At 44.8% G+C, this 16,776-nt stretch overlaps 1 protein-coding gene across 11 annotated transcripts in view; it reads left to right on the plus strand.

Annotated features, from left to right (window-relative positions):
• The window catches only part of THADA (THADA armadillo repeat containing), a 352,471-nt gene that overhangs the window by 318,237 nt on the left and 17,458 nt on the right, over positions 1 to 16,776 (plus strand). For 6 of the 11 annotated variants that reach the window (XM_050754776.1, XM_050754774.1, XM_050754780.1 and 3 more), the window contains one exon: positions 7,896 to 8,045. The exons of the other annotated variants lie outside the window; for them this stretch is intronic. In XM_050754776.1, coding sequence (XP_050610733.1) covers positions 7,896 to 8,045 — 150 coding nt within the window. The remainder of the gene's footprint in view (positions 1 to 7,895; positions 8,046 to 16,776) is intronic. 11 annotated transcript variants of the gene reach the window in all.

A 16,776-nucleotide genomic window follows, 5' to 3' on the forward strand; every position in this document is an offset into this window, starting at 1 on the left:
TCCCAAGCACACAGTGAGGGGTGGGTCAGAACCCGTAGAGGCAGAATTCCCAGTTTCAGATAAAATGTTCATTCATCTCCAATGTGCAGTGCTGGTCCCCATCGCCCTTCCATCCATGCTGAAAGTGTGTGCAGCATGGCACTTAGGGAAAAACAGTGCCAGCAAAGTGGGTTCATTTGTTTCTGTCACCGCCATTTGTTGGAAATGGTTGTCATGTTCACGCTACTTTAGAACTCAGAGATGGGCACAAGAAATCTTCCAAAGCGCTGACCTTCCTGTGTTCTTCTCCAGCCAGTTCTAACTCCACCCTCTATCCTCTTGCTCTCTTCCCCCGCCTCCCCCGCCCCACCCTCAGCTCCTCCCTTCCTTCCTTTCTCCCTATCCACAATAGATCTAGGAATCTCATATTTCCACCTTGGCTACAAACAGCACTGAGTCTCTTTGAACAGCCTTGTCCATAAATCTTAGATTGTTTTTCATCTTTGAAAAAGTTACTTCTGGCCCAGCGCAATGGCTCACACCTATAATCCCAACACTTTGGGAAGCCGAGGTGGGCGGATCACTTGAGGTCGGGAGTTCCAGACAAGCCTGACCAACATGGAGAAACCCCATCTCTACTAAAAATACAAAATTAGCCAGGTGTGGTGGCACATGCCTGTAATCCCAGCTACTCGGGAGGCTGAGGCAGGAGAATCACTTGAACCCGGGAGGTGAAGATTTTGGTAAACCAACATCGCACCATTGCCCTTCAGCCCGGGCAACAAGAGCGAAACTCCATCTCAAAAAAAAAAAAAGAAAAAGAAAAAGCTACTTCTATCAGCAAGTCATTATTCACATGTAGGGGCAGGGAAAAGTTCACTACATTCAGACTTCAGTTTCTTTTCACTCTATTTCACAACATCCACTCCCTTGAAATCACAGACTTTAAAAAAAAGATCAGTCCCCAATAGGCAAGGTGCCCCGTGACATAGCCAACTGGAACCAGGGAAGAAGGTGAGAGGAAGGGTAGGTTTGCCTAGATGGGGGCTAGCTGGCTCAGCCCATGGGGGAAAATAATTTCAGTCTCAGGGAACTAAAAACCCACTGTTCTTATTTTAGAGTGGTGGATTTGGTGGGTGGGGAGATTTAGGGAGACAGGGTGATATTTATAATGAAAAGCTTAGCTGTATTGTTGAGGGGTGGGGTGCGGGGAGGGAGAGCATGAGGAAAATAGCTAATGCATGCTGGGCTTAATATCTAGATAATGGGTTGATAGGTGCAGCACACCACCATGGCACACATTTACCTTTGTTAGAAACCTGCGCATCCTGCACTTGTACCCTGGAACTTAAAAATAAATAAATAAATAAATATTATAGTGTAATATAGCTAACAGGCTAGAACATACCTCAGTTCCATGTTACATCAACTAAAGGAGAGATGAAAGGAGGGTGAATTTGGAGCAAATTAAAGAGAAAGGAATGGGGGGAGAGAGAAACAGACTGTCACTTGAGGACCTGGCTTGGTCTTTCTGCTTCTCATCCTTAGCATGTTGGCTCTTTGACCCCATGCTTGTCCTCATGGTTACAGGATAGCTTGTGTACCTCAGATACACCCCAACATTTTAGGTAGGAAAGAAGGGTTAAGAACATACATTTTTCTTCTCACAGGGTTCTTTTTATCCAGGTATTTTAAATGCCCCCTCGCCCCAGCATGTATTTCTGTATGCATCCTTGGCCAGGTCAGGTACATGGCCATCCCAGATACGAGGGTAGGCTGAAGGGGAAAGCATCATGCAATGGAGAATGAGACGCGTCTAGGCATATCACTTGGAACTGGAACCATCATCTCCCAGAACAAAATCGACCTTCTATTAATTAGCAAGGAAGAAGTAGGATAGCTGTTGGGTGGGATATTGGGGAGGGATTAGTGTATACCCAGAAAGTGCCGTGACACATTTAGGGAACTGACACATTTAGTCCAGCATGAGGAGTGGAGAGTTGGGGTAGGGTGGGAGAAGGACAAACACGAAAGCTAGAGGTAGATGGGGACCAGATTTTCAAAGGCCAGGGATGCCTTGCTGCTGACTTGGCTCTCTGTGGAAGCCATCACAGGCATAAGAAGGAAAGTGGGAGATGGTTGCACATTATACAGAAATGGGGAGGGGACGCCAGTCTCAAGAGTAGTGGTTTTCACACTGCAATATGTACACAGGTCACCTGAGGATCTTGTCAAAATGAGATTCTGTTTCTGTGGGCCTAGGTAAGGCGTGAGATTCTACATTTCTTAAAAACTCCCCAGTGATGCTGACATAGCTGATCAAGGGATCATACTTGGAGTAGCAAGGTCCTAATGCTCTTCGAAAATAAATGTGCAAATATGTTTGTTAGGCATTTTATAGTAACTACTAATATAAATGAAATAGAAATTAACGCTCTCAAATCACTAAGGGAAAAAAAGACAAACTTAGATTGAGTGTTCTTTTTAAAGAAAGGCAAAATCTGGCGTGTCTTTTGGTAATCCTGATGTCTACACGTAACAGAAAAGCCAAACAGAGGTTTAAACACAATGGAAGTTTTTCTCTCTCTCAAGTGACTGTAGTCCATTCCATATGAGGGAGTCCAGGCTAATTGGCAGGCCCCAGGCCCCATGCTTCTTCTGTCTTTCTGCTTCACTCTCCTAGCATGTGGCTTCAATCCTCAAGGTCACCTCTTTATCCATGATGGTTGCCAAAAGCATTAGCTAGCTCATCCTCATAACAGATGAAAAGAAGAAAGAACAATAAAGAGTGTACATCCTCTCCTTTCAAAGAGTACCCCCAAAGTCCCATAAAACACTTCCCTTTACATCTCATTGGCTATAACCTAGTAATATGTCCATATTTTGCTGCAAGATGTGCAAAGAAACATGATCTTTTGGGCTAAGCACATTACTAGAGTTCTTTTACTAAGGAAGAAGGAAACACATCCAGCTATATGTCACTTTGATAAAGAGATAAGCCTGAATTTACAAGGAATGGTTGAAAATGAAGAAATACACACCCAGCACTTTGAGAGGCCGAGGCGGGTGGACCACCTGAGGTCAGGAGTTCGAGACCAGCCTTGCCAACATGGCAAAGCCCCGTCTCTACTAAAAATACAAAAAATTGCCAGGTGCAGTGGCTCACGCCAGTAATCCTAACACTTTGGGAGGCTGAGGCGGGTGGATCATCTGAAGTCAACAGTTCGGGACCAGCCTGGCCAACATGATGAAACCCTGTCTCCACTAAAAATACAAAAATTAGCCAGGTGTAGTGGCATGCGCCTGTAATCCCAGCTACTCGGGAGGCTGAGGCAGGAGAATCGCTTGAACCTGGGTGAGTGGAGGTTGCAGTGAGCCGAGATGATGCCATTTCACTCTAGCCTGGGCAAAAGAGCAAAACTCCATCTCAAAAAAAAAAAAAAAAAAAAAAAAGCCAGGCATTAGTGGCACGCACCTATAATCCCAGCTACTTGGGAGGCTGAGGCAGGAGAATTGCTTGAACCAGGGAGGCAGAGGTTGCAGTGAGCCAAGATCGTGCCATTGCAGTCCAGCCTGGGCGACAGAGCAAAACTCTGTCTCAAAAAAAAAGCACAAACCAGGCAACATGGCGAAACCCTATCTCTACCAAAAATACAAAAATTAACTGGACATGATGGTGCATGCCTGTAGTCCCAGCTACTGAGGAGGCTGAGGTAGGAGAATTGCTTGAGCCCAGGAGGTGGAGGTTGCAGTGAGCCAAGATTGGACCACTGCACTCCAGCCTGGGTGACACAGCAAGACCCCTTCTCAAAAAAAAAAAAAAAAAAAGAGAAGAAAAAAGAAATGCACAAATTTGTTTCAGGCAAATGGTAACAGAAAGAAAGCACGGGTGGCAATAATATTAGGCAAACAAATTTAAGACAAAAAGTATGAAGATGGACAGGAAGAGAAACACTGGATAATGATAAAAGTTATCCACAAAATAACAGGCATGCACCTTTACGTATCGGGCAAAATAGCATCCAGATTTACCAAAAGACGCTCTACAAAATATTAGGCAAAAGTTATTAAAATACAGCCATAGTAGGATACCTTTCCTTTCTCAGAATGTAAAAGGTCAAGCCAACCAAAGATGAATGAGGCCTTAAAGGATTTAAATACCAGACTTAAAAGTTTGTATAGGTATAAACCTTGTACTCTGACAGAAGATAAACATCCATTTCAAACAGCTACATAACATTTACAAAAACTGATCATATTTCATGTCACCAAAAAAATTTCCATTTCATAAAGAAATCTTCCTAGGCCACATTCTGACCAAATTGCAAGCACACTAGAAATGTAAAATAAAAATATAACAACAAAATGCCACTTAGATATTTAAGCACACTCTTCTAAATCCGTTATGCCAATGACAACACAAAAAATTAAAGACTCCTTATAGGCCCATACAGAGGAAAACACAATCAACATTTCAGTAGATGAGACTCTCCTCAGAGGAAGTACTTGCATTGTACCTCCTGGGCTCAAGTGATCCTCCTACCTCAGCCTCCCAAGTAGCTGGGACTTCAGGCAATATATTAGGCAATTAAATTTTTATGAATAGTGTACGAGGAAGTCTTTAAAGCCAGTAAATGAAGATAATAGAAAAAGAGGCAAAACATAAAAACCAAGCACTCTGTAGAAGAAAAAAGATGTGAACAGTACACGCATGAAAAAAATGCTCATCCTCACTAATAAAAAAGAAATACCAATTAGAACATCAGCACCCTGTCATTTCCCTGTATCTTATGGGCACAGAATAAAAAGATTACTCTTGGCCAGGTGTGGTGGCTCACACTTGTAATCCCACACTTTGAGAGGCCGAGGCTAGAGGATCACTTGAGTTCAGGAGTTTGAGACCAGCTGGGCGTGGTGGTAGGTACTTGTAATCCCAGCTACTTGGGAGACTGAGGCAGGAGAATTGCTTGAACCAGGGAGGCGTAGGCTGCAATAAGCTGAGATCATTCCACTGTACTCCAGCCTAGACGACAGAGCGAGACTCCATCTCAAAAAATAATAATAATAATAATTGCTGTCACTAGGGTGAGAGCTGTGAAGAAACAGGCATGATATTACCAGGTGGAACTATAAATTGGTATATTTTTAGAGAGAGTTTAATGGTATCTATAGAAATTTAAATGTTTATGCCAATTGGGCCAGCAATTCCCTTTTAGGAAATTTATCCTATAGGAATATGTGCACAAGGGCACAAAGATATATGTATAAGGTATTCCTTTCAGTGATGTTTATAACAGGAAAAGGAATAACCTAAATATTCATCAGAGGATTAGTTAAGTAAACGTTAATACCTCCACATACTATGCAGCAGTTAAAAATGGAGTAAATCGGTATGAACCCACGTGCAAAGGCATCCATGATATATTGTTAACTGAAAAAAGCAAGTCAGAACAGAACATCTGGAATGATATCTGTCAGCTATAAGAAGTTATTATTCTCTATAACTCTGTAATTGTTTTAAGTCTAGAAAGCTCCATATTATGAATTACTGCCTATAGGGCCTCTGCTGCCTACAGGGGCCTGGCAGGGAGCATAAATGCATGAACTGGCAGGACGTGCAGTCAGAGTAGGAGGGACTGGCAGGGAGCAGACAATCATGTACTGTCTCAGTTGTAGCCAATGGTTGTGATTCCTGACCTTGCCAGGTTTCCCTGGCCAGCATTCATGGACCAGGACTCAGGAGCAGTAGCTCTTTGTTTCAGCCCCAAGACAGCCTTTCCTGGCCCCCTAGCAAGGGCAGTAGTAGTAGTGACCCCTATCAACATCACTTTGGGCCCTCTTCAGCAAGTGCTGGGTGAACCTGGAGCTTTTAGTTGATGGCAGCTTCACTGCCCCTCTCCCCTTGACATGGTGAAATGGGCTCTATGTCACCCTGAAACTGACAGCAGTTGACATTAAGATTTTTTTTAACGCCATAGAACTTACGGACTGTGTTTCATTTTGGCTTTGCTGGTTCCTTAGTGCTCCAGGAGGTTCACTGTCCACCACCGAACCTCCAAACTCTTCAGGAGGCCTCACACAGGCCAGGTTACCCATAGTCCCAATGTGAGCCCTGTGTAGTTACTCTTTTTAGTCCTAACCTTTTTGGCGGAGAGGGGGCAAAAACAGCCTCAGCTGTACTGGAGGAGAACAGCTGGAAATAAACAGCCAATGGATGAGAAAACTTGAGGGTCGATATCCTCCAGTTGCCAAGTTCTATCCTGCTTAGCAAAGTCTCTGTGCTGTTTCACTCTTCATTTCTGAAAGTGACCTTCAACTTGATTTCCCCCGGCCCTCGGTGTAAATATTGGCCTGGTCATTGAGGTCGTCCAAAGAATAATTTGGTCTCCTGTGTAGGGTTGCCAGATTTAGCAAATAAAAATACAGGACACCCAGTTATATAAATTTCAGATAAATAACAAAATTTTTTTTTATTTATTTATTTTCAAGACGGAGTTTCACTCTTGTTGCCCAGGCTACAGTGCAATGGCACGATCTCAGCTCACCACAACCTCCTCCTCCCAGGCTCAAGTGTTTCTCCCACCTCAGCCTCCCGAGTAGCTGGGATTACAGGGGCCCGCCACCACACCTGGCTAATTTTGTATTTTTAGTAGAGTTGGGGTTTCTCTATGTTGGTCAGGCTGGTCTCGAACTCCCAACCTCTGGTGATCCGCCCACCTCCGCCTCCCAAAGTGCTGGGATTACAGGCGTGAGCCACCGCACCCAGCCAACAAATAATATTTTTTTTAGTATAAATATGCCCCATTGCAATATTTGGGAATACGTATACTAAAAGGTTATTTATTGTTTACCTGAAATTCAGACCTACTCAGTGTCTCGTATTTAATCCTGCAAGCCTGCTCCATGGGCCACCGGGGCTCTCCCTTTCTAAGGGAGGCACCTGAAAGTGTGAGGATCAAGAGCAGTAGGAGGTGTCAGTAATAACCCCTAATAAGCACTGACCAAGGCATGACACGTCACCTCAGCCCCAGAGCCTGCTAAACCCCCAACTCCTGCTTTTCTGTACCTGCCCCTCCTCCCACTGGCTTTTCTGCTGCTGAGCTGCCTGCCTCTGGACTTTCTCTCTTTCAGTCTGTGGCTTTCCCCCACCCTCACCTCTCCTCTTTTCTCCTCATTTTGCTCTCACTGATCCATAACATGTAATTAAAGTTTACATATTTGAGTGTTGGTTGTAATTACTAAATAAGGTTTTATGTTCCTTGCTGTAATTTAAATAGCAGGGGAATTTAACTTTTTGTGTGCGTTTCATTTTGCTTTTATTGATAGGTGGCCTTAAGTTCATTTTTAGCCATGTGAGTCACTGACCTTCACCTTGAGCCGGGAGAAAGGCCTTCCCTATCTGGAATGAACTTATGCACATCTTCCTAGAACAGATGCCAATGGAGGAGGTGGGGAGTGGGATAGATTGAGGTGGTGGAGTGAAGGGAGATGTCACTAGGTTGACCCCGTCAAGAGAGAAGGAGACTCAGAAGCCTCCTGTGCTACCCCGAAGCCCAGCCTTTTGGAATTGGGCCCCGCTGGCCCTGGAGAAGCCCCCTCTCTTGCCTTTATGATTGATCGCCTGCTCCTTTCCAGTGAGAAGCAGCCTTTCATAGGGATGCGCAGGGTTTGGGGTTAGAGACAAGCGCCCCGAGGGCCTCGTGCCTTCCCTCTCCACCTCTCCCAGTGGGAGCAGACACTTGAAGGAAACTCCACTCTGGCCCCTCCCAAAACAGGTAGTCTGGACAACTTTCTGACGTCCCCTGTGTTAGAAGCTTCTGGTTTCTAGTTGCTGCCTTCAAGGACTCTGATGTCTATTTTCTTTCCCATTCTCTCTGTCTGCCTTTGTTTTTCCATCCCCCCTCTCCACCCATCAGCAGAGGGACCTCTACCCATAACCAGGGAGGCATTTTCTCATCTGGGAAGAAAACTGAAGGACAGCTGCTGTCTTGGAGAGAGAATACTGATCTGGGAATCAGGGAGTCCTCTCTTGAACTATTTGCCTTCAGTTTCTCTATCAAATGAAGGTGATTTTGTCTGTATTAAAATATGAATAAAAACAAATGTTGGCCAGGTGTGGTGGCTCGCACCTATAATCCCAGCAGTTTGCGAGGCTGAGGTAGAAGGATCACTTGAGCCCAGGAGGTCACGACCAGCCTAGGCAATGTAGTGAGATTTAATCTGTACAAAAAATAAGAAAATTAGCTGGGCTTCATGGTACATACCTGTGGTTCCAGCTACTCGAGAGGCTGAGGGAGGAGGATCACTTGAGCCCAGGAGGTTGAGACTAGTCTGGGCAACATGACATACTCTGTCTTTGCGGGGGGTGGGGGGAAATAATTTTTTTTTTTTTTTTTAATTAGCCAGGAATGGTAGCGTGCGCCTGTGGTTCCAGCTGCTTCGGAGGCTGAGGTAAGAGGATCACTTGAGCCCACTAGGAGGTTGAAGCTGCAGTGAGCCATGATCATGCTCCTGCACTTCAGCCTGGAAGACAGACTCAAAAAAATAAATAAATACAATGTCAAAAAGTGAGCAAGGTTCTATCCCCGATCCAAATGCTAACTGGTTTAAGAAAAAAAAAAAAAAGTAGAAGAGAGACAAGATCTCGCTGTGCTGCTCAGGCTGATCTGATCACAGGTCTCAAACTCCTGTGCTCAAGTGATAACTCCCACCTTGGCCTCCCAAAGTGCTGGGATCACAGGCATGAGCCACCGCACCCAGACATAAGCGGGGTTTTTTTAAATGCTGGAAAACCAGAAACTTGCTGTTTGTTAAAGAAGCCTTTTCATTCACCAAGTTAAGAGGACCTTACCACTTCATTTTGGGAGGAGTGTTTTTATTCCTTCTATCTTGGATTCATGAACATCTGGGTGTGCTTTCTTAGCTCTTCTTACAGGCAGGGGAGAATTTAAAAGAGCCTGAAAGAATGGTTATGTGCCCCTTGACATTTCAGCAAATGTTTCAGTAGGAAGCAGATTGGCTCTCTCAAAAGTTCACCGAATTATCTTTGACTGAGCTGAGGTGTCTTCTTGACCCTGTAAAGGAGGCAGCTACATGAGTTTGAGGGCTACACGTGTCGAATGGCTGTAGGTGCCCAAGGAATTTTGGATCAGATCTCTCACCTTTGATGGGAATGAAATTACAAAGCCTCACCCACCCGGGGCCTGTTGCCTTTTGCTAAGCAAAGTCCTGTCAGCCATTTAGTACAGACAGAGGCTTCACCCCAGCTGGAAACTCGATAATGAGTGAGGCCGAAGAATCTGAGCTTCCCAGAGTGTGTGGGAAACCAAATATTGGAGGCCACAGCATTCCCCGACTCCAATACTTGGATGAAGCTTGTGCATTCCCTTGGTTACAGCCATTTGGGGCTCCAAAAGGCAGAGAGGTTTAGCCAGAGCCTCCTCTCAGCCGTTCTGGGGGGCCCAATCCCTTGTCACCTTGAAGTCCTGTTTAATCCTTCACCTTCACAGCAGCACCACAGCAGTGAAAAACAATGAAAGTCAGCCACACCCGTGGAAATTCATGTCGGGGAAAGAAGGCAGGGAACAGGATCAAAGCCTCTTGTAACCCAAGAATTCCTCAGCAGCTCCAGTCCCTTAATAATTATGGTTTGGAGATTTGCCAGAAAGCAAAACCACTTAGCATGCCATATTTAACAATGAACAGTTTTCTGTGTTCATAATAGTCACTGTGCAGAGCAAATAGGCACCTTGAACAAAGGGTAGGATATTTATATGTGTATATAAAATAACCTGCACCTACCTTAAACCTAAATATGTTTTCAGAGAAGAATGTGGCACGTCCCTCTGCTCTGGTACCTGCTTTATGAGTAATGAGTAAGTTGGAGAAAAGCTACATACTCTGCCCCCATCCCCACCTCCCCAGGTTTTTAAAATAGAAATATTTGTTTAACCCAGAATTTCCCAAACTTACTAGATAGTTACACTCTTCAGTTTCCAGCTGGGGTAAAGCTTCTTTGGTTGGTTTTGAAGTTTGGAGTGTTTTGTGTTGTTTTAAATATCTGCTAACGTTCCAAAAAGCCAGTGTCCCCAGAAAAACTTTTTGGGAAGTGATGACCAAAGAGTGCAGGAAACAAGGAGGTGGACCAGTGGGAGGACCGAGAAGCAAGTCCCAAGCCCTGAGGGGAGACGAATGAGTTTGCCAGAGGCCCAGGTCTCTGCATCAGGTTTGAGGAACCTTGGATCCAGGATGTCAGTGTGTGTTCAGTTAGACTTTATCCAACAAACATTTGTCATTGGGGGAAATTAGAGAAGAATGGCTGCTTGGAGGAAAGTTCATTACAGCCAAACCTTAAAGGATGGGCAGAATTTCAAGAGGAAAAGATGAGAAAGATGGAGAACATTCCAGAAAGACATGGGTGACAGAGTGTGAGGCCTGTTCAAGAAAGGAATGTTAGTGTGGTACAAGCGTCAAGTGCGTGAGTAGGGTGGGGTGAGATGAAGCAGGATGACACAAAAGACCTTTGGATCAAATAGATTCTTTCAGATGCAAGTAACAGAATGTCTGATGCAGCCCACTTCAGCATAGGGGAGGCATATTGGATCATGTAACTGAGAATTCCAAGGCTAAGACTGGTTTAAGACATGACATAATTCAAGGACTCAAACAGTGTCCCAAGGACCTGGTTTCTTGCCATTTCTCCCTTCTTCTCCTAGGTTGGTTCTGTTTTCGATCAGCTCACACTTTTCTTGGGGTTTAAGATGGCTACAGCAGCTCTAGCCTTTACATCTTCATTTATTCAAGTCCTATATCAGTACAACCCCACTGCATTTTATTGGCTCTAGTTGGGGTCCAAGCCTATCCCTGATCTAATCTCAGGGGCCAGATATCAATGATGGCATCATATTCCTGGCCTCTGAGATTAGTTCAGGGATAGGCCTGGAACCTATCTGGAGCAGGTACCCATGCCTGGAGTTGAGGTGTGGAAGGGCTGGGTCTCCGGAGGGAGACTGGGGACAGCTATCCAAAGAAGGGTGAATGGAAGGTGGGCAGCAAAAACAACAGATGTCTGCTAAAACCTGGAATGCCAGGCCAGAGAATCTGGATATCATTTACCTCAGAGAACCAGTAAAGATTTTTGAACAAATAAGCAACGTGATCAGAGCTACACATTAACATTAATTCAGCTACAATTTAATAGCTGCCATGTGCTTGGCACATGGTAGGTACTTAATATAATTACATATTGAATGAGTGAATGCAAAAAGAGAGATAGATGGGTAGCTTGGAAGAGGGGAGAGAAATTAAAGGTGGGCAGCATTTTTAGGCCATCGTAGCAGTTTGGAAGGGGAGCTAGCAAAGGGAATAAGAAAGACCCATCAAGAAAACCAAGAGGTTCCATTGTCATGAAACCCACATAAGGAAAAACTATCAAGAGGGCAGGTTTGGTCACCCATGCCAAACACTGTTGAAAGGTCAAGTTAAGGACCATGAGGATTGAGAAAATGTCATGAGTGAGAGTTGAGAGAGAAGGTTCAATAGTGGGAGGTTAGAGCCACCTTTAAGGAATTTAGAAGTAAGTAGGAGGTAGGCAAAGGGCCCAAGTGTTGACCACTCTGCTACATCATCTGTCTTCTCATCCTCCCCAATTCAAACTCAGCAAAAAAGGTGCTCCTTCCCCTGCACACATCCTTCACACACCACCTTATGCCTCCCCCATCACCTCTATCCAGCCACGATTCCCTTTCCTCCCAGGCGTCTTCAGGCTCTCCTTCTCTACCTCCAGTGGCTCCTTCTCATACAAATATTTACATCACTCCCCTGCCCTAAAACCACATCTCCTAGACCCTGATCTGTCTTCAAGGCAATGTTTCAAAAGAGTCATTAGAGAAGCTTTGACTTTGAGGGGGACGGAAGTTTGAGTTTATGCTGAATGTCCTTGTAGAAGTCAAGATTATCAAGAATGTCAAGTCAAGAAGTCAAGAATGAGTGGTTAGGGAGTAAGATGTAGGGACAGGGAAAAGATTGGAACAGTTTATATAGAGGATCAGTTAGGAGTCACCAGAATAGGAAGGAAAGAATTACCAGGGGACATGGAGAGTCCAGCTGAGATTAAACAGTGTGAATTTATAGACAGCTTCATCAGCAGACTGCTGCTACTCAGCTGGAATTGGTGGCTCAAAGTAGAACAGTAGATTGCATTTGGGGAGAGGTGGCTAGGGAGCATTGTTGAGCCTCGTGTCAGATCAGATTGACAAGGGCATTGGGGACTAGGAAGATGATCACAGGCGTGGGGAGTCCTGTATAATGTAGAACAATAGCCTGGGAGAGAGGGCAAGGTCAAGGATGTGGTCAGGATTGGGGGGCGTGGGTAGTTTCAGTGGAAAAGGTAGCAGGTTAAACAGTCGTGTTAGGAATATTAAAGAGGCCATATGATGTGGGAGCCATAGTGTATAGACTATGTGGCTTAATCCCAAATCCTAAACTGTGTCTCTCTGTTATACCCCATTATAAAATGGGGCTCATGAAACCTACTTTAAAACGTCATTATAATTAATATATATGAAGTATGTATGATAGTGCCTTGTACATAAGTACCCACTAAACGTTCGCAATGATACTGATGTTCATTTCAAAGTGATGATAAAACGTAGAATTGGAGATCTTGAGTTGAAACAGTTCTAAATAATGACAAGTTCTCAGATGTCATTGGGAGTAGAGTAATTGGTTAATTGGGAGTTAATTAATTGGGAGTAGAGTAAAATCAGAGATGGGGAGTATTTGAATTGAAGAGGTTGAAGAATGGTGAAAGCAAATACTGGGAGGGGCATCTTTATGGATGTGGAAGTCCCAGATGGGGTGGCCATGACGCAGTCACTGAAGAAGACCAGGTCTCTAGCCAACAAGAATGGGGAGGTGGTTAGTATGGACTTCAAAAAAGAGATTGTGGGGGTAGCAGGGGGACTATCTAGGAGTGGCAGAAGGAGTGTGCTGTTCCGTCTAAGTCAGAGACTCAGGGACAGAAGGAACAGCCCTGACTGGAAAGTCAGGAGAATGGTAGCTTCTGCCAGGAGGAGGAAGAAACACGGAAAAGATAACATGTATGGAGAATTTGCTCACAATACAACAAATCTTAATTGAGGGTAACTATTTTTTCATAAGAACTTTTGAGAAAAACTATTCCCTGAACCTGAGGACACATCTAAAAAAGGCATGAGGATGGGGAAGGAGGTAGAAAGGATGTTTTGGAGTAGATTTCTGAGAAAGCCTGTTTCCTCACCATGATTGTAAGGTATGTGACATGAGACAAGCCGGCTCAGGCCTGTGGGCTGGTGCTAGGCATGCCCCAGCTGGACACAGCTCCCTGTGGCCCTGCCACATCTCCCACTCGGGAGTACACAGTCCCACAGTACCTTAGATTGCTGTATTTCCCAGACGGGTGCTCCACACGCTGACAGAGAGAGGAACCAGACCAGGTGAGCTGGGATTGGGGGCTTCTGCTTTTAGAGAGCAGAGAGCAACAAATGGGTTTAAAGGAGAGGAAACAGGACACCAGCACGCTTCGAGGCTGCCTTCTCTTCCAAGAGTGCTGCTCTGTAATGTAATTGTATTTGGACATTTTTTCCACATGATGTCAGGGTATAGCCTCCCTTAAAAGCCTTCATGAAAAAGCACAACTATAAAACAGACTCAGGCAGTGAAATGGAAACCAGACGAGTGGGTCTGTGTAATTTGGGTAAAGAGATTTCTCTTTGCAGCTTTGTGATCTGATCTGATCTCTGCTCTCTGCATAAAACTGTTTCACAGGATCCACTTACATTTGAGTCTTACCATGCAGGTGATTTCGGATGTGAAATGTCTTGCTTTATTACCAGAAAGCAAGGGTTCCCTTCTCAGTGGCTGTGCAGACCACCCCTCTCAGGCTGCAACCTTTCTAGTCTTCTTGTCCTTGTGTGAGCCCAGGCCCCAGCAAACAGGGAAGGAGGCCTGACCCCTTTTTACTCTCGTTTTAACCCCTCTGTTCACCTTCATCTGTCTACCCCTCACCTCCCTTCTTAGGGTTAGTCTTTGGAGAATGCATCCTGGGGAGAAATATTCATTGAAGAGGCCCAATCCCTTTAAAGCAAATGGGCCCATTTTCCTGCCCATTCCATTTGCTTTAACGCCTCAGGCGCACAGAATTGAATTACCCATTGTCCTCTGTTCTTGACACACTCTCCCGCTCCATCCCCATGAAGGTCCTTTTATTTTATTTTATTGTACTGTATTTTATTTTATTTTTATAGAGAAAGAGTCTCACTCTGTTGCCCAGGCTGGTCTCTAACTCCTGGGCTTAAGGATCCTCTGACCTTGGCCTCCCAAAGTGCTGGGATTACAGGTGTGAGCCACCATGCCCAGCCCCTTTCTTTTTTCATGTTTATATTTTATTGAGATGAAATAAACCTAAAATAAAATTAACCATTTTAAAGTATACAGTTGCAGTAACGTTTAGTACTTTTACAATAGTGTGCAGTCATTACCACTATCTAGTTCCAGAACAGTTTCATCACTCCCCTAAAAACCCTGTACCCATTAAGTAGTACCCCCAGCCCCTGGCTCCTGGCAACTACCAGTCTGCTTTCTATCTCTGACTTTTCCTATTATCATTGTTTCATATAAATGGATTTATACATGACCGTTTGTGCTTGGCTTTTTTCATTAGACATAATGTTTACAAGGTTCATCCATGCTGTAGCATGAATCAGCACTTTTAATTCTTCTTATGGCTGAGTAATATTCCATTGTATGGATCTACCACATTTTATTTATCCATTCATCCATTAATGGATGGACATTTGTGTTGTTTCCACCTCTTGGCTATTGTCAATAGTGCTGCTATGAACATTGATGTATAAGCTTTTGTTTGGGTACCTGCTTTCAGTTCTCTTGGGTATGTACCTAGGAGTGGAATTGTGGGTCACATGGTAATTCTTTGACTTATTGAGGAACTGGAGGTCCTTTCGTGATGGACATCCTCACCAGGTCGGCTCTGACAAGGAATAGCAGGCATGTTCCAACCTATCCCCACCTCCCGAGACAGTGAGAATTGGCACAATGTCATCATTCTGTTAGATCTGGAAATAAACTTAAGAAAAAAGAGTATGGTCACCACAGGGATGCTGGTAATCAGAAGACAGACAGCTTGGATGGGGGTGGGAAGGGGATGGGGTACTGAGAAGATTTAGGGTCACTTGAAAAGATTTGACTAAGGCCCAGGAAGAACTTAAGAAAAAGGGACTCAGCCACCCAGAATAAAGGAAATTTCAAGCCTAAAATACCCATGGCTGGTACAGCCAATCCACTAGTGATGAGGGAGGGATATAAGAGAGCTGTAAACTTATTTTTTCCTGCAACAAGGGGCAGGGAAGCCATGTAGAAAGAGTCTTTAATGTTAAGGATGTAGGACATTTGGGCCTTGTGGGAGCACTGAAGGCTTTTAGACTGAGACATAATCAGGTCAGAGTTGTCTTAGACAGGTCACCCTGACCACAGGGAAGGGGAAAGCTTGGAGTCAAGACAAGACTGGAAGCAAGGAACCTGCTTAGAAGGCTACTGTCATTGGCCGGCCACAATGATTCACACCTATAACCCGACATTTCGGGAGGCCAAGGTGGGAAGAATGCTTGAGCCCAGGAGTTCAAGACCAGCCTGGACAACATGGCAAAAACCCTGTCTCTACAAAAAATGCAAAATTAGCTGGGTGTAGTGGCGTGTGCCTGCAGTCTCAGTTACTCAAGAGGCTGAGGTAGGAGGATCACTTGAGCCCAGGAGGTTGAGGCTGCAGTGAGCCATGATTGCACCACTGTACTCTGCCCAGCCTGGGCAACATAGTTAGACCCCATCTCAAAAAAAAAAAAAAAAGAAGAAGGCTGCCGTTGGTCTGAGAGGAAGGGTGGTGAGGATAGACCAAGGAAGTGGCAGTGGGGATGGGGAGGAGACAAGTTTGAGAGGTGTTTAAAAGGGTGTACAGTTGTCAGGGCGGGTAGCTGTGGATACAGAGGTGAAGGCGGAGCATGAAATGCTACAAAAAAGAAAGGGTAAACCAGGAAGCAGCAGAGGAGGAAGCCTCAGCTCCAGAGAGCTCCAGAGCACTGCACACACTGCCGAGAGAGCCCAGTCATACTGGGAGTGAGGCCGAGTGTGGTGACAGGGAGGCTGTGGAGGTGGCCCAGGCCTCTCCTTATGAGTGAGGGCTAAGTATGGAGGAGACTTGCCTCCTTTTTCTTCCTTCAGATACAAAACTTTCAAAACAGATTCCGTGTGTTTTGATTTCAGCATTTTTACCTGGAGGACACTGTGACTCTATGTAAATGCAAATTTCTAATCCGAATTATATGAACATTAATTCATTTCATCAAGAAATCATGTTCCATTGTAACTCCTACAGTCCAGTTTAATTCCTTTTAATCAATTTTCTATACTGAGCAAGTGTGGTGACTCACGCCTGTAATCCCAGCACTTTGGGAGGCTAAGGCGGGCTGATCACCTGAGGTCAGGAGTTCAAGACCAGCCTGGCCAACATGGCAAAACCCCATCTGTACTAAAAATACAAAAAAATTAGCCATGCATGGTGGTGCACGCCTGTAATCCCAGCTACTCAGGAGGCTGAAGTGGGAGAATCACTTGACCCGCACTGAACCAAGATCGCACCTCTGCACTCCAGCCTGGGTGACAGAGCGAGACCCCGTCTCAAAATATATATATTTCTGTACAGAGCAGTGAAGGCATTTCCTAAAGTTCTCCTTTATTTTCTTAAAT

Source organism: Macaca thibetana, chromosome 13 (assembly GCF_024542745.1).
Source record: "Macaca thibetana thibetana isolate TM-01 chromosome 13, ASM2454274v1, whole genome shotgun sequence".
In the NCBI taxonomy this organism is placed as follows: domain Eukaryota; kingdom Metazoa; phylum Chordata; class Mammalia; order Primates; family Cercopithecidae; genus Macaca; species Macaca thibetana.